Source organism: Bactrocera dorsalis, chromosome 4 (genome assembly GCF_023373825.1).
Source record: "Bactrocera dorsalis isolate Fly_Bdor chromosome 4, ASM2337382v1, whole genome shotgun sequence".
Lineage (NCBI taxonomy): Eukaryota > Metazoa > Arthropoda > Insecta > Diptera > Tephritidae > Bactrocera > Bactrocera dorsalis.
This window is the reverse complement of record NC_064306.1, coordinates 21802391-21820756: the sequence shown is the minus strand read 5'-3', so window position 1 is coordinate 21820756 and position 18366 is coordinate 21802391. Positions and strand designations below refer to the sequence as shown.

The following is an 18366-nucleotide window of genomic DNA, read 5'->3' as shown; positions in this document are numbered from 1 at the left end:
AATTGCCATGAATGCCGCTAAAAATTTACAGCTAAATTCCACAAATTTGCGACATTAAATGAATACCACTAATATAATATCTGAAACTGAAATAGAATATAGAGCCTGTGCAGAGGTTGTCGGGGCTATTAAGTTATGTTCGACGGATGCGCTTAATATGCTTCTGCACCAACTGCCCATAGGAGTTTTCATACGAAAAGTAGCCTCTAGACGTGAATTAAGAAGAGATAAAGTAGGGGAGGAGAATTAAACCTCAATCTATGCGGACGGTTCCAAAATGGCCTGCGGAGCAGAGACGGGGATATACTTCGAGGATATTGATATCTTTTTCTCCATCAGTCTACCAAACTCAACTAGGATCTTCGAAGCAGATATACCAGGCATAGAGAAGGCCGGGGGAGTTTTACTGATTAATTACGTTTAAGAAAATGCTACCAAATACACAGGCGACATAGGCGACATTGCTTGATCAACAAATATAGGAAGTCTTTAAGCTCATTCGCAAGTCATCTCTAATTGTAAATAATTTGGGTTTCCAATTTTAGGAAAAATAGTAAGCTATATTACCAAGGTCCTCAACCTATCGCTGACTACTCTTCAAATACCCGATATGTATGTACATATATGTATGGAAAGTCGGAAGAATGGTTCCACTTCTAAAACATGGGAAACCCTCCAACAAAGGGGAGTCCTATCGTCCGATAACTCTCCTCTTTCCAGTAGTGAAGACAATTGAGGCCTTGCTACAACCGACCTTCACTCACCACCTGAGCCTAGCCAATCACCGGCATGGATTTTTGGACTTGTCAAAAGCTTTTGACACTGTCAATCACGGAACCTAACACCTACCCCCATCACATCCACAGCGACCTGCGCCTGAGCCTAGCCAATCACCAGCATGGATTTCGAAAAGTGCACAGCACCACCACATCACTTAGCGTCATAAACGCTTAGATAGTTCGTGGTCTTAACCAGAAGCCAACCTGTGAGAGAACAATCCTCAGAACTTTGGATTTGTCAAAAGCTTTTGACACTGTCAATCACGGAACCTAACACCTACCCCCATCAAATCCACACCGACCATATTTACGAACTGGGCGAAGGAGTATAGACTTAACCTTAATATTGCAGTCGATGACATCAAGATTCCGACTGTTAATAATCCTAAGATTTTGGGTGTAACATTTGATAGTCTATGCCCCTTCACTCTTCATACGACCGCAATTATCGACAAGATACAGAGCCGCAACCAAATCCGCACATGAGGAAAAGACAAAGAAACGTTGTTGGCAACTTACAAGGCAATCGGCCGGCCGATCCTCAATTACACCGCACCAATATGGTGGCCTGGATGCAATGGTACGCAGATGAAGAAACTTCAGACCTGCCAGAACACTGCACTCCGGACCACGATAGGATGCCTCTTGATATCTCCCATCGATCATCTACATAGTGAGACGCTTTTGCTCCCAGTTAAGGAGCATAATGAACTCCTCTCCAAGCAGTTCCTGCTAGAATGTTTTCGCAGAAATCACCCCTGCAGCCACTTGATTGGAGCGGAACCGCCTCCTAGTAACATCAAGAGGTCTTTCCTTAATTACGTCGACGACATCGAGCAGTACGCTGACCAGACTTCGGACGCAACAAACTTCCGACAAGCACTGACCGCCATTCACAGCGGATCTATCAGCACCTTCACCGACTTCCTTTCAGAGAATGGCGTTCTTGGAGACAAATCACCACCCATTGCAGACGAAAAGCTCCAGTTGCCGCGAGAAACGCGAGTGACCCTTGCGCAGCTTCGTTCTGGATATTGCAGCTATTGATATACTTTCCATGTTCACGAATGCAGCTATCTCCCCCATACTTTGGAGTTCGCAGTAAATTTTTTAAAATCAGATTTGTTGTGAGTGTCTTGCAGTGATCTTGTGAGCAACCCTACTGCTATATGTTAAAAGAAACCTAATACTTACCGATCAAAGCAGGGTATGATCGCTTGGTTTTGGAAAGATATTGAAAATAGTCAAATTAATTTGAAATAAATTAAATATTGATCTTCCCCTATAAGAGTTTGAGGAATAAATGTTTTATTGAATACATTGAAATGCATACATGTTTTTAATAAATAAGATACATATACATATATTTAGCATATTTGTCGTGCAATTTTGTAAGCAAAATTTAATATTATTATTAATAATGAACGTCCTCACTTTATTTTTTTTTAAGAGTAAAGAAAGATCTGCGTTTTGGTTCATCCTTCTGAGAAGTAGCTGGTAATGTTTGCGATCTGCTTTCAGCAACGGTTGCTGAATCACTTTGGGCCTTTAGGGACGATACCCACTGAGACATTTCATCATCATCATGCGCTTGTAATAAAAATTCAGCGCCCCCAGAAAGCCTTAAAATACGAAAACAGATATTATGGAAAAACTGAATGTATTTCATTAAACCATTGCTTATACTTACTTTATTCTTAGGACATGCTTCTTTTTGGTATAATCGGTAGCAATTTGAATACCTGCACCTTGTAAATCATAACTGGGCTCTCCACGGAACGTCAATTCAGGATTACTTTTATAACCCTTTTGATCTTTGTAGAATGATAAATGCCCTACTTTTGCAACTACGTATACCTATAAAATAAAAATAATCCAGAAAATGCATCTTTATTTTTTTACAATAGCGAGTCATACCTTATCCCAAGACCTATTCGAAGCTTTTTTCGTAGTAGATTCCCATTCATGTTTTCTTGTGAGGTAACCTTCCTGTCCTTCACCAGCCGACAAAGTTGCATGTTCTGAGTATTAAAACATTTTCATTTTTACACAAATATAAATATTGAATTTGAAAAAACTTGAATAAAAATATATTTAGAAGCATAATACGAGTATGTTGTATATTCGTGGCCATACAAATAAAAACAATTTAGTTGCCTACAACCTTCCACAAATTCAGCAAAAATACTTAAAGCGCCAAGGCAACACGGCAGCTTTCTATAGAAGCAGACGAATAAGAAAACTGCAATACACTTGTGACGGGTGATCAGAATACTGCGCTAGTTTTATCAACAATATATTACTTCCATTCCGAGGTATTTAGACACCCAATGAATAGAAATAACTTCCTTTACAAACTGTATCTAATATTATGCACTAATCCAGCGTAACATATGCAATGCATTTCAAAACCAATCATTTCTACTTCTTAAACTTAAACTTTGAATACTTTGTAGTCTATGTATATATGCTTCATAAATATACAAAAATAATACACTTATTTAAATTATTTGTTTTAGTTATATTACCATTTTCTGAACATGTTTTTATCATAGATTAATTAAAATACCTGTTTGTGGCTCTACAGTACGTTCCACATCAACAGATGTATCTACTACGACTTTTCCATGGCAGCAAAAATATTTAAGTAAAATATGAGACCGATATTAAACAGCTATGTATTCAAAATTACATACTTTCTAATGCAACAATTAAGCAAATAATTTATTCAAGGACATCAAAATGAAAGTAAAGAAACGAATAGGACAAAATGTGAATTATAAATTCAAACATTAAAAAAGAGTTTAAGGTTTCTTAATTCTTAACTTTTATTTTGTCTTTTTCGTAACTGTGAGATAGATCACAAGTTAAAATTCGGGCAGAAAAAAGCTTATACCTACATTTTGGATTCTTCTAATAACTACCGCCATTCGATTGCCAATATCTAATAAAATAAGTTCGGGAGTATCCGAACATTTCGTACTCCTGCAACTTGCAAGGATCAAATCTGGTGAATTACAATCAGGTGTTGACAAAACTTTATTTTTAAAAATGTTGCAAAAGAATTCAACGCTTATACGGCGAAAGCGTGATTGAATTACAATCAAATTACGTATTTTATTAAGTTATATCAAAGGTCATCGACTCATATAATTTTATTGATATATTTTACTTCACGTTAGTTAAAATGAACTTCAAAGAAGATATATGTGATATAAACTAAACCGAAGACTAAATTTAATCGATGAGTTAACGTGCAAAACGTCAATAAGATGATCGAAGTTGATAATAAGTATATGAGATTAAAACCAAGGTCTTGACCAACGTCATTGTTGTTGTTATTTTAAAGGTTATCTAATCCCCGTTAGGATGGCAAGGATATCTAGGTTGTCGTCAACAAACTTCATTCATGCTTCAGCGCTAAACCATTAATATTATAAAATTTCTTAGAATAACGGAAATTATTATATGTAGTTTAATATAATTTGACATACATATTTTCCGCATTAAACTAAAGTATATCCAATATTATAAGTTGAGTTAATTTTGCTAATACATATTGACCGACATACTTATACGGTATAAGGCCAACAGAAAGTTTGAAAATCTTGTATTAGTTATATGGGAGATAGGTGTAGTCTACCTGTTTTTATCTATTTTTGGCATTACTAAATATTAAGGTACCTCAAAAACCATCAAAAATACATAAGGAGGAAAGTCAACCGGTCGACTTTAAAGCTGCTTTTGACAGCACGAAAAGAAGCTGCCTTAATGCCGCGATGTCTGAGTATACCTGCAAAACTAATACGCTTGTGTAAACTGATGTTGATCAAAACCAAAAGCTCAGCCAGGATCTGGAAGGTCCTCTCCGAGCTGTTCGATACCAAATGATTTCTGTTAATTCTGCTTACTCCATGTTGCGCAAAGAAGCGAAACAAATTGGTCTGGTAGTGAACGAAGCCAAGACAAAATATTTTGCGGGTGCGATTTGTAGGCGTAGGAGTTTGGATGTAAACCATCTACGAAGTTGTCCTCACTTTTTTGCCAAGGAACACGAGTACCGAGTTTCATAGATATTTTTACTCCAATTACAGCTTTCACAGACAAACGGACAGACAGATCCGGATTTCAACCCGTCTCGTTATCCTAATAATTTATACATGTATATATAAATTTTCGATTAGTTTTAGGTGATGCAAATATCCGCTAGGTGAACAAAAGTATTATACTCTGTAGCAACATATTGCAAGAGTATCAAAAGATATGAGCAACAAAATAAAATTCACAAATATTCTAATTTTTAAAAATTCATTTTAAATTATGTTACTGTTGTTATGAAATAAAAATAAAATCGGAATTACCTGCTGATTCTTCAGCCGCTGCTGCTGCTGCATCGACAATATCACGTCTCTCTGCTTCCCGTTTAGCTTGCTCAGCAGCTTCCAATGCTGCTTTCGCCTCCAATTCCTCTTTTACTCGCTGCCTCTCAGCTTCCTCCGCCAATTCCTGACGTCTTTTGATTTCCTTAAGCTCAAACTAAAAAAAAAAATATACATATATATACATATTTAAACAAGATACACTTGTGCTAACACAATTAAGTTGGATTTTATTGATAAATCGAAAAACAATTTTCGCAAAATTAAAAGAATCGACTGTTAATATGTAGTATTTATAATTTTGTAAAGTTTATTTTTAATGTTAAAAAATGTACTTGTTCTTTATTGTATTTTTCGTGCTCATAACATTAATCACCTCCCTGCAGCGTTAGCTCTTTCTACAAATCAGTAAGTTATATTCGCCAGGAGAATTTTAGCCCCATTCGTCTTTCGAATTTGCTACAATGAAGCCTATTATGAAGGGGTTTTCGCCGCAAATGGTCTTTTAATAGTCCCCTTAGACTCATTATGGGGTTTAAGTGAGGGTTTCAGGTGTGGCTTTTTTATGTAATCACAAATGTATATTAAATATCATATTGTTTACAACGTAATAAACTATTCTCAAAATTGTATTAATAATTTTATATCTCTGAACAACCCGAACTTAGTTAATAATTTTGTTCAAAATTCTATTGGTACGATTGAAGAACTACCTAATCTTATAAAAATTTGCAAAATACTTACTGTTGTTAAGCGCTCAAGAGCACTAAAGCGTTCTTCTTGGGCAGCAGCAGATTTTTCGAATGCTTCATGTTTTTTAATTAAGTTCTCAACTTCATCAATGGTGTGACCCAATTCTGAAGACAAAAGATAAGGTTCTTGGGCAATAAGCCAAGCCTCAGCAACGGCAGCATCTCTGGCGAACTGGTATACCTCTAGAACTATATTTGAAAATACCAAATGAAAAGATAGAAATTAAAATCGTTTCAATTGTAATTTAATATATAACTCATTTACTTAGTTGTAAGTTCTCCCATCTCTCCTCCCAACGTCGTAGCAAGGCATTTCGACTGTTGTTCAACTGCAGAAGCCTATCTTTAATATCGGCTGATGCATAATGACTTCTTGCCAATAACTCTTTACCAAGAGATATACAAGCGGCGAAGTTATCTTCTCGTGTATCAATTTCAGCTTTCAGACTTTGGTGATTATTCATGAGTAGTTCAACACCCGAAACATCTCTAGGTTTCTCAGATGTGTTCATTTGTCGCACAAGATCCTCCATCCATATCATTAATATACGAACCATATTAAAGAATCTAAATAGATCGCCCGTGTCAGCTAGTTTTTGCTTACGAGCATCACACATAGCTTGCAAATTAGACCATGCGTGTAGAACCTCTTGCTCTCGGTTAGTAATTTCCTTGGCTTTGTCACCAGCGTATGAATCTTGTAGTTTCGCTGATTCCTCTTGAATTTGTTGTACTTGTGAATAAAGAGTCATAAGGTCTTGCATGAAGTTGTGGTGTTTTCGTTGCAAAGTCGATACAGATCCCGCATCACGTCCCAATTCATCCGAAACACCATGTTGCTTCTCAATGATACGACTAAGGATATCTTTACAGTCATGGAAGAATTTGTGAAGTTCCTTGGAGGCAGCCAACATTTGAGTGCGTGTTTCAATCAGTTCCAAAAGGTCTTGCCATGATTCATTCAAGTTATCTTTCCATTCAGCAATTGTAGCCGAATCTGAATGACCAGCTTGAATTAAGTTGTCAGCAATATTGTTAACTTTAGCAACCCGTTCGCCGCCAACGGCTTCAGTATCACGTGCAAATTCATCAAAGCGTTCTGAAAGTAATGTTACGTGATCATAATCTTGTCCAAGTTCTTGGGATCCAGCAACAACTTCCCGGTCTGTAATCCATTGTTCCAAGTCATCAACTTCTCTGCTCAACATAAATAATTGTAGAGCTTCATTCAAGCGCGCCCGACGTTCGCCAGCCAAATCCTTAAGGCCAGCGTAAAGTTTGTCCAATTGGGATTGCTTAACAGACACGGCATCACCACTACCGCTGTCCTCGGTATTGAATTGGCGTGCAACTTCACCTAATTGCCTAATTGTATTGGCATAGTCTTCAACAGATTGTTCTAAGTTTTCATGTTTCTTCATTAGATTTTGTGCACTGATCTCATCCTTTCCACGATCCTCCACCATCATGTATAACTCCTGTTCGCTCATCCACGATTCAGCCTCTTGCGCATCGAAAAAGTATTGTTGTACCTTTTCTGATTCTAAAAGATTTCGCTTACGATTATCAATAGCATCTTTAAGTTCTTGCCATTTTTGAGTCAGATCACTAATAAGACTCTCAAACTTCTTAGCATCTTCATGACCTTCATCTATTAGTTTTCTGCCGTTATTGCATATAGCCATTATCCTAGGTTCGTGGTTATCAATTTCGGTAGCAAGAGATTGATTTTTCTTTTTCAGTACATGGACATTAAACAATGAGTTACCATAATCTTTTGAAGTAGCTAAAGGTAACTTTTCGTCAATCCACAACTTTTCGTCTTCGACATCCCGGCAGAATTGGAATGCTTCCTTCTTCTTTTCCAGTTGCTTTTGGCGTTCTACTAGTGGTGCTTTGATTTTTTCAAATCTATCAAGAACTGCCGTTTTCTTGGTGACAATTGGTTCGATCTTCTCTAATGGAGTTGTCTTTTGCAAATATTCAGTTTGTTTGTCGATCTCCTCTACCTGTCGTTCTTTAGCTGCCATTTGAGTTTGTATGACTTGTTGCTTCTGCATAAGAATGTTAACTGACGTCAGGTCATTGCCAGTGTCAGCATTGACGATTTGTTTTTCCAAGTCAGTAATATAGGAATCGATATCGTCGCAAGTTTGTTGTACCAGAACTTCGCGATTTGCATCAAATAACATTGCGCCTTTCTCTTTTGTGTGCACCTCTAAATCTTCGAATTGTTTGGCCAGTTCTTTTAACTTTGGTTCTATAATATCTTTGAATTCTGGTTTCTCTTTAGACAAATCCTGAGCTGCCTTTTCTGCTTCAAATAAACGTTCTTTATTGGCCGCAATCTCTGCTTCAAAAGCTTGATGTCGTGTCCATTTAGAATGGATTGTTTTAGCACTCCTGTAGGTCTCATCTTGGGATGTTACATATCGTTCTTGTACCCATTCAGCCAATTCTTCAAGATCTTGTAAAAATTCATGCAATTTCACTTGATTCTTTAACTTTTCGTGCTGATCCAAAGCTCGTTGGCGATTATCGTCACGACGACTTGCAATATTTTCAGCTCGCTTCCCGATTTTCTCAGCGTCAAAATGTTCTTTCTCCACAAGGGTGTCAGCTACTTGCAACAAAGTATTTATCTTATCATCATTTGCCTCCATGGTAGTGAGGAATGCTTCATGACGTTTAAGTTGGTTCTCAGCTTGCTCTAAATTAACTGGAGTATCATCCTTACTAAGGAAATGTTCTTGTTGACTTAATAGCACTTCGGTTTGACGTGCATCTCTATTGAATAACTGTTGATCCAGACTTTGAGAGAGCAACACTTGTCTATTTTCCCACATTTGATGCAACTCCTCCCAACCATCTTTCAACGCATTTAATCTCTCACGAAGGAACATATATTGTGGATCGTCCGACGTATTCGATTCTGATGTTAAACGCTCACCATATTCCATCATGTTCTTATAATCTTCTGTGTAATTATCAATTTCCTCGCGAATTGATTGATGTTGATTTAGAAGCTTCTCAGCTTCAGGCAAGGAAGTTGGAGTATCTTCAGATGCCACGTCAGTTTGGGTTTTGGTCAACCATGTCTGGAAGTGGTCCAAATCACGCAAAAATCTGTGTAAATCACCTGCTTCTTCCAATTTAGAGTCGCGTTCCTTCAGCATTTGGGTTAATTGCTCCCAAATAAGCTCTATTTGAGAAATTCTATCACGGATTATTTGTGCCTCCTCTGGATGTTCATTCTCAATACTATCAGCTTCTTTGCTTAAACTAGATAGTTTAGCTTGAATAGCTGCCAAATCTCTTTCCATACCACTAAGACGTCTTTGCAAAGTCATCACACCAGTCAAGTCCATCTCTAGGCTATCGGTTTCAGTTAAAATGCGCTTTTTGTCTTCGATCCATGATATTGTTTCTCTACATTCAATATAGAATGTTTGCACACCATGGGCAGATTTCAAATCATCCATTTTAGCTTCTGCTTTTTCGCGTAAAGTAGACCACTCCTGATTGAGATGGTTCTGCCTTTCCAATATTTCGTCCGAATTAGGATGTTCAACATGCAACAGTTGCCTAGCTAATTGATTAACAACAGCAACGCGAGAAGCATTAGCATTCATCTCCTTGTCAAAACCTTCGAAGCGATGCTTCATTATTTCGACATCTTCAATGTCTTTTCCAGGCGTCATTGTATCTAACATTTTGGTCTTTTCTTTTATCCATTGCTCAACACCGTCCGCTTCAGACATCAACTTATAAAGGCTGAGTGCATCTAATAGTCGTTGTTTTCGCAATTTTGCCAATTCGGTCAACTCTTTGTATCTAGTGTCAATTGCTTCTAGACGCTTATCTACATTGGCCTTTTCTGTGTCGTTCAATTTTAAATCTTCAGCTTGCTTGTGTAAAGCGTTAATAACTTCAGCGTAATTCTTAAGTTCATCTGCAACATCCTTATGCTTTTTAAGCAATGACTGTACGTTGGCTTCATCGCGTCCAACATCTTCGCTTGAAACAATTCTTAGCGTATCGAGCATCCAATTGTCTACATCATCAGCGTCAGCAAATAATTGGAAGTATTCTACAGCATTTTCTAGACGTTGACGTCTGTACTTAGTCAAATCTAACAGATGATCCCATTTAGAAAGAATTTCCTTCAAACGATCCTTAATACGATCAGCTCCAAAGTGTCCTTCAGTAATTAATTCGGCACCTATTTTAGCAACACCTTGCAATTGAGGATCATGCGACGTAATTTCGGATTCTAATGCCTTATGTTTGCTCAATAATAAATTTACTGTAGTTAAATCGTGTCCAATTTCATCGGTGGATACGATTTGTTCCTTTTCTTTTATCCAATTTTCTTCATCAGCCGTATCCCAATAGAATTGCCACAATTTTCGACTTTCTTCCAGGCGACTTCTGCGCTCCACAGCTAGACGAACCAATTCAGCGTATGCATCCTCTAATTGTTGAACACGGCTAACAATGATTTCAGGGTCACAAGGTTTATATGACTCTGGGTCATCGCTTAAGAATTTCTGAGAATTTTGGACTACAACTTTAACACGCTCTCCAAGAATGTTGATATCTGCTTCGACAAGGGAATGCTTTTGAAGTAAGTCTTCTACACCCATAAGGTGTTTTCCATAGTCATCAGTTAAAAGTAGCTGCCTGATTTCCTCCATATTATCCAAAATATAAAGCATTTCTTGGAAGTTTTGTTGTAATTGCAACGATATTTCTAATCGCATTCTACGTGCGCGTAATAGTTCCAGCAAGTACGTCCATAATCGCATAACATTTTCCTTACGCAGCAATATTCGCTTAACATCGTGGTAACGTTCTGATTCTAATTCGTCACACACAGCAATGACTGCTTGTACACGTTCTTCATAAGCAAATATGTCTGTTTCAATAGCTTCGTGTTTCTTTGCCGCAGCTTCAACCGCTGCTAAATCGAATCCGAAGTTATCCTGACTAACTAGTCTTTGGTTCTCGGAAAGCCAAGTTTCCCTCATTGAAGCTTTTCTATCAAAACGAGCAGCCAGTTGTTCCAACTTCTCTTGGCGAATAAGTTCTTCTCTTAATGCTAATTCTCGCTCATGTTCTGCTTTCTCTAAACGCTCCCAAGCCTTATTTATATCAGAAATCATTTTTCCTTCCTTAGGAGTATAAGGTTTCTGATTGTTTGCCCGCATTTTCGATTGAAGCGTGAATAACAACACTTCTAAATTACCTTTTTCTACAAACTTAGGAGGCTTTTCAATAGTTCGATAATTTGAAAATTGAGCTAACTGACTTTGCACTCCCGCTAAAGAATTTTCAAATTCTCTTTCTCCAAGGGCTTGGATAGTTGTTTCAATCCATTTTAGTAAATCACTTGTAAAATGTTCATAGTCATTAATCATTTTATCATTTTCCATGGCAATGCCCACAACTTTTCCGATTCGTTTGCCTTGCACTGTTTCTTGCTTTAGCTTACTGAAGTAATGATAATAGGTAACCACATATGTGATAATAGACTTTTCATCGGGATGGTCGACAAATACATCTTCAGCATCGAGTAACTTTGCAAGACCTAACTTATCTTCAGCAACGTCGAAGGCATTGTTCAGATTATACAAGGGGTTCGCTTTGGACAACTTTTCAAATTGCACCAAATCAGGACGGTGTTTATGAATTATTGCATTGAATGCGAGTCCGTCTCGCCAAGAAGTGGTGAAGTTCCTGACATTCACATTATTGTATCCAGCAGTTTTCATTTGACACCACAAAAGTAAAGCATCCTTAGCAGATTTAGTTTCTTTGTTGTCGACTTCTTCAATTGTAATGTCTTGAATCTGAGAAATAATTAGTAGAAACCATTTTATATGAACCATTTACAGAATTTGTATATTAAAATACAAAATAATAATAATAATTTACCTGGAATCGCAAGATGATGGTCCAAATTAAGCCCAAATTTAAAGAAGCGTTTCCATCCACAATGTCATGCGATCCTATATTTTCTAAATGTACGCGTTGCTCACGTAAAAATTGTAGAGCTTTGTCCACATTTTCCAAACAATGGATCCTCATTTTTCCTTTTGTTGGTTTCGGTAGACGTTCACCAGATAATACTTCTAACAGTTTTATAAGGTATTTTCCGTCACGCATATCTACATACAAATCTCCTATCCTGCAGTTAACTCTACACAAATGTGAATTAACCCACTTTGTAAATGTTTTCTTTTGAACATTTTCTCGTTCTTCAGCAAGAGCCTTTATCCGCGATCTTTCAAAAAGTCTAGAGCTGGAATTCCCTCCATCATATTCGTATTCATCGATATATTCGTTTCCAGGACCCTGACTAGGATCCCATCGAACAATTGAAATGTCGGTCGTCATTTTGTCGATAAGTTATATCTAAAAAAATATATAGCAAGGAATAACAATTTGTGTTACATTTTTTACTTTTGTTCAAGTTGCGAGAACCGTATTAAATATTTATATCTATGAATTATTACAAAAAGGTAATTCTATACTGTAAACTTAAAGTGGAGGAAATTAGTATCTGTCTACATGCCGTTCATCATATTTCTACAAATTAATTAAGCGCATTATAGTTTGTACAACGCCCTACTGTGCTTACGCATGTATGTGATCATATTTGGCAACACATCCATGTGAACAGTGTATTAAAATCAAATATGTAACGCATAACATAAGATAAGATATAGATAGGCAAGTCAACGAACGTTCCATAGCACATATATTTTGGTTAAATTAATGTTAACACGAATTATTCAAGTATTTGTTAAGATTTTTTATAAGTTTAGAAACGAAAGTATTGAATTATTTTGCATTATTAATATATAAATATTTAAAAACTACTATTTGCAAATAAATTAGACCATTAAGTATGTATATTCTAATGTACTGAATTTTCTTAGTGATTTTTAACTGCTGATGCCGCTAAGTTTGTGACTTATATATGTATGTAGTTGTAGAAGCTCTTACTGTATACAAGTAAATATGACTGACTGCGGTCATTATCAATTACGTAATAAAATATTGATCACTAGTGAATAAATGTAGATATTTATGTTTAGAAATAAGAGGAAATGAAGAAATTAACATTTGGTTACATTTCCGACTGCATTTGTATAAATACATACATACCTTATTATGAATAATAAGAAATTGTATATGTACTCAAGAACTTTATTTTTTATATTAGCGTTCAGTCTGAATTTCAAACTTCTCTATTCCTATAAGATCATCTAATTTTCACATTATTTGAGTAAATTATTCACGAACTCCAGGTTTACCAAATAAAGTTAGCACTTTCACTGAAGCACCTAGATTAAAAACTCACACACTCATTTGTAGATTTCTATGTATTGATTTAAACACTTTTATATTTTTGTTTCCGAAATTTTTTCACTGTCTATTATTAGCTATAAATATGTATATATTTTTAATGGAATCACCTTTTTAATTAGGCTTCCTAGTTCATGTTAAATATAATTAATGTTCACGACCCATGATAATACTACTAGAATGAATAGAGTAAGCGAGGTGATGTCATCAATGACAGTGAACAATTTCATAAACACCACTCAATGCTATTACATACTTGTGTTCCAATTTTCTACCACCACAGCCTCTTCAACGCTTTCCTGGGCGTTGTCTTTTTATGTTTCAATGTTCAGTAAAAACTTTTCAATAAACATTAACAATACCTACCGCTCTCTGTATTTTGTATTTTATGTATTGATTTTCACTTCGTTTGTTTAAAATTTAGGCGTTTATTAAGGTAATATTCTTTTAAACATTCAATTTCTTATAAAAATTAATCTTCGGAAACAACAGCAGAACGACAACTAGAGAGAAGTGAAAAATTATGTATATGTTGTCTTTATACGGCATAACCTGCACTATCGACAATATACAACCATGGTTGCAATTTTCCAACCAGAACAAATGCCTGTTTATGCCAATAGGAAAAGGCCTGTTCGGGTGTTAAATGATATATTCTTATCAATTACTTAGCAGAAACAGCAAAGGCAATCAAAAATTTTAGTACATTAATTTAAATTTGTCACCTGATGAAAGCAGGTCACATAACTAATAAAAGTTCTCTTTTGCTGTTTTAAATATACTGACACTTTAACATAGATATTAACCGATTGTCGTTTTTTATATTTTGTAAGCAACTCAAATACGTAATAGGTAAAAATAATTCAATGTCACATAAATTTCGTAACCATCGTAATCAACGTTTTATTTTTTAGGAATTATGCCATTTGACTGCGTTATAAAAATTTTTACCATTTTTAACGACATATTGAGGGTTACCAAATCAGTCCCGTTGCATGTGTACCACTATTATTCAAGTTATATATGGATCCTTAACTAACGAATGATAACATCTTTTCGTTTCCAATTAAGAGATGTTTGTGACTTTCGCGTAATGAGTAGAAAAATCGTCATAAGATTGTCTCCATTTATTTAGAGTCTTGTGCTTGTATCAAAGTACAGAAGTCTTAAAAACATATGATTATCTTAAATGTTATCACTTCAAAGAAGGTTCTATGTTTCTTACTTCTTCTTGTAGAATATCTTTAACAAAAGATGTGTACTCTCCATGTATACGTTTTTTTATTCTAAAATATTGTTACGAATTTACTCTTGCTAGTTTACTTTGTTAGGTTCGTATCTCTGGATTGACAAATAAAATCAACACTGTTTAATTTAATTCAACAACTCTTTATTTCACAACTCGTCTACACTATAGCAGTTTACTCTTAGCACTGATTGATTACGTTGGCGCTGCCACGGCTTATATAGCCACGCACTTCTCGCTGATGCCGACGTGTCCTTCTAGAATATCGCGTCTGGAAATTACCAGAACATACGGCTATACGGCGCCAGACGTAAGCAGACAGTCGCGGCGCCAGACTCAGCAATTGTTTAAGTAGACAAGCAGACAGTGCGGCGCCAGATGTCTATTGTTTCGCGGCGCCAGATGTCTACAACAAGACAAATGCTATTCCATATACCTACAGCTATTGTTCATAATAAGGGATGCATATAGCAATACAAATACATCTTAATACTACTTTTGTAACACTGCCCTCCACTAAAGCCTAATCGTCCCGATTAGGCACAAATCCTCTTGAACCAAATGGGGCGAGCCTCTCCAAATGTACTACTTTCATTTTACATCGTGCTTTTCCATTTCTTTGTATGCGGTATACCACGTCATTAAGTCGTTTCATCACCATATAGGGTCCTTCCCAGGCTGTCTGCAGTTTCGGGGACAAGCCTTTCTTTCGAAGTGGATTGAACAACAGGACCAGATCACCTTCTTCAAAACCTTTTGAATTTGCCGCTTGATCGAACCGGTCCTTCATCTTATTGCTCATCAGATGCGTATGCTGTCTTACCATTAGATGCAATTCATTCATTTCTTCCTTTAAGGCAGAACAATAATCTCCATCATTTCTTACAGCTGAAGGATTCGTTCCAAACTTAAGATCAGCAGGGAGTCGCAGATCAGATCCGAAAATAATCTTTGCCGGCGTGTAACCAGTTGTCTCGTGCTTCGCTGAACGATACGCCAGCAGGAACATCTGGATGCACTTGTCCCAATTCCGTTGGTCTTTATCAACGATTTTCCGCAGATGTTCTTCGAGCGTTCGGTTGAATCTCTCTACCATCCCATCTGATTGTGGGTGTAACGCTGTTGTCCGTGTCTTGTGGATGCCCAATAATGTACAGACTTCTTGGAAAATGGAAGATTCGAAATTTCTGCCTTGATCTGAGTGTAATTCGACGGGCACTCCGAACCTTGTTATCCAATTTTCTACAAACGCTTCGGCTACGGTCTTCGCTTCCTGGTTTGGTAAGGCATATACTTCTGGCCATTTACTGAAATAGTCCATGACAACCAGTAGATATTTGTTACCGGCCGTACTGGTTGGGAACGGACCTGCAACATCCATTGCGACTCGTTCAAATGGTGATCCCACGTTGTACTGTTGTAGCCTACCGCGACTTTTGGCTTTAGGACCTTTAGCTGCCATGCACTCTACGCAATTTCTTATCCATTCTGCTATGGAATCTCGACAACCGATCCAGTAGAACCGTTGTTTAATCTTCTCTATAGTTTTTGTAATTCCAAGGTGCCCTCCACTAGGTCCATTGTGATATTCTTTCAACACTTTCGGGATCATGGACTTCGGTACTATGATCAACAGACGAGACTGTTTGCCATCTTCACTTTCCCAGGTACGATGAAGGTATCCATTAACGAGGTTTATGCTGTTCCATTGGGCCCAATATGCTTTTGCAGTTGGACTCTCGCTACTTATTTGTTCCTTTGGTGGTTGTACCCCATTTTCTTTGGCTATTATCAGCTTTGCAAGATCAGGGTCCTCCAGCTGATTGATTCTGATGCGGTGAGGAGTCCAATCATCTTCAGGTTCTATATTCAGTAATCGCACGTCGATTATACCTTCTTTTCCCTCTGATTTGGAGCAATGTTTACATTCCAGTGGACAAGGGCGACGTGATAATGCATCCGCATTTTTGTGGTGAATCCCTTTTCGGTGTTCTGTTTCGAAGTCGTAATTCTGTAATCTTTCGATCCATCGTGCAATTTGGCCTTCCGGATTCTTAAACTGTAATAACCATTTTAATGCTGCATGATCAGTCCTCAGCAAGAATCGTTGTCCATACAAATACTTGTGGAAATGTTTTACACATTCCACCACAGCTAGTAGTTCTTTTCGCGTCACACAGTAGTTTTTCTCTGGTTTCCCGAGCACTCTGCTGTAATACCCAATTACTCTTTCTTGTCCGTCGATGAGCTGAGACAGGACACCTCCAATTCCATAAGCGCTCGCATCTGTATCCAGGATGAATTTCTTTCCAGGTATTGGATAAGCTAACATCGGCGCCGTACAAAGTAGTTCTTTAAGCTGCTCAAACGCTTTTTCTTGTTCCAACTGCCATACAAACGGGCGATTCTTCTTTGTTAAATCATGTAAACTTCTAGCCACGTTCGCAAATCCAGGTACAAAACGGCGGTAATACGTGCATAAGCCAAGGAAGCTGCGGAGTTCATGTATGTTGGTGGGTCGAGGCCAATCTTTGACTGCTTTTATTTTTCCTTCCTCGGTGTGAATCCCCTCAGTTGACACTTTATGTCCGAGATATGTGACCTGCTTCTTCCATAATGAACACTTTTTGGGATTCAAGCGTAATCCGGCTGATGCTATTCGCTGAAAGACTTCCTCTAGATTTTTCAGATGATCATCGAAACTTTTACAAAAGTAGTATTAAGTTGTATTTGTATTGCTATATGCATCCCTTATTATGAACAATAGTTATGGAATAGCATTTGTCTTGTTGTAGACATCTGGCGCCGCGGCTGTCTGCTTGTCGAAACAATAGAAATCTGGCGCCGCACTGTCTGCTTGTCGAAACAATAGACATCTGGCGCCGCAGCCGTCTGCTTGAACAATAGCAGAGTCTGGCGCCGCGGCTGTCTGCTTGTCTGCATTTGGCAACGTATAGCATTATGTTCTGGTAATTTCCAGACGCAATATTCTAGAAGGACACGTCGGCATCAGCGAGAAGTGCGTGGCTATATAAGTCGTGGCAGCGCCAACGTAATCAATCAGTGCTAAGTACCTACTCTACGCCTTTACGCTAATGATTCATGATAGCAAATGCCCACATACAGATTTGGCAATGGTAATAGCAATTCGTTTGACAGCTAGTATTCTATAAATTATATCCTGTCGAGATGCCCCGTAAGGTAAAGTAGTGATGCCACTAATATGTAAAATGTAAAATTATTCAAAGCTCTAACAAATCTGACGTTATTTTACAAATAAAAGCATAAAATAGATCTATTACATTATTTGTAATAACAATTGATAATTTAAAACAAATAAATTTATCTATTTACTTATTTTTGTCATAAAAAATTTTACTTTGAACAAAATATTAAAATTTCATTCAAGTGCAAGGTATCAGTATGGCCACAACGAAATTGTGTACATGCAAAATGGACAGCTGTGTTGTCTTGTGTACATACCGGTCACTGTTATAGCCCTGACAGACGACAGCGCTAAGATGCATTAGCGGGATTAATTTACATTTATTTGCGCATTTGACCCATGTTAATGCAAGTTTGTAATGCACAAGAATTTCGTGCATTTGGTGGAATTTACCAAATTTGAGTAGGCAACACTGCTCAAAAATGGCCGATTTTTGCTATTTTTTGACAGATGTCGCACTGTTGCTATCCATTTTTCCAATATTCTTAACCTTTTTGCACACTTTTGCCTCCTTTGCGTTTACAGCATCAGAGGTAAGCAGTTTTATATTACTAATTAAATTATATGCAAGTATATTAACAAAAACAAATTTGAATATTTTTAGATGGCA

The 18366-nt window shown here is 37.1% G+C and overlaps 1 protein-coding gene across 4 annotated transcripts; it reads right to left on the bottom strand.

The window, feature by feature from the left end:
* Positions 1-2048: 2048 nt before the first annotated feature.
* On the bottom strand, positions 2049-13811 carry LOC105233350 (spectrin beta chain). 4 transcript variants are annotated; one of them, XM_029553434.2, is made up of 9 exons: positions 13651-13811; positions 11848-12327; positions 6176-11762; positions 5903-6099; positions 5141-5315; positions 3349-3399; positions 2697-2800; positions 2470-2636; positions 2049-2401 (listed from the first exon to the last, which is right to left on the bottom strand). In XM_029553434.2, the coding sequence occupies exons 2-9, from the start codon at positions 12307-12309 to the stop codon at positions 2215-2217; spliced, it is 6930 nt and encodes a 2309-aa protein (XP_029409294.1). In that variant the 5' UTR covers positions 12310-12327; positions 13651-13811; the 3' UTR covers positions 2049-2214. The 4 variants fall into 4 exon arrangements, with proteins under 4 accessions (XP_029409294.1, XP_029409295.1, XP_049312630.1 ...); XM_029553435.2 differs by lacking the exon at positions 13651-13811 and adding an exon at positions 13395-13467; XM_049456673.1 differs by lacking the exon at positions 13651-13811 and adding an exon at positions 13084-13326.
* Positions 13812-18366: the final 4555 nt, after the last annotated feature.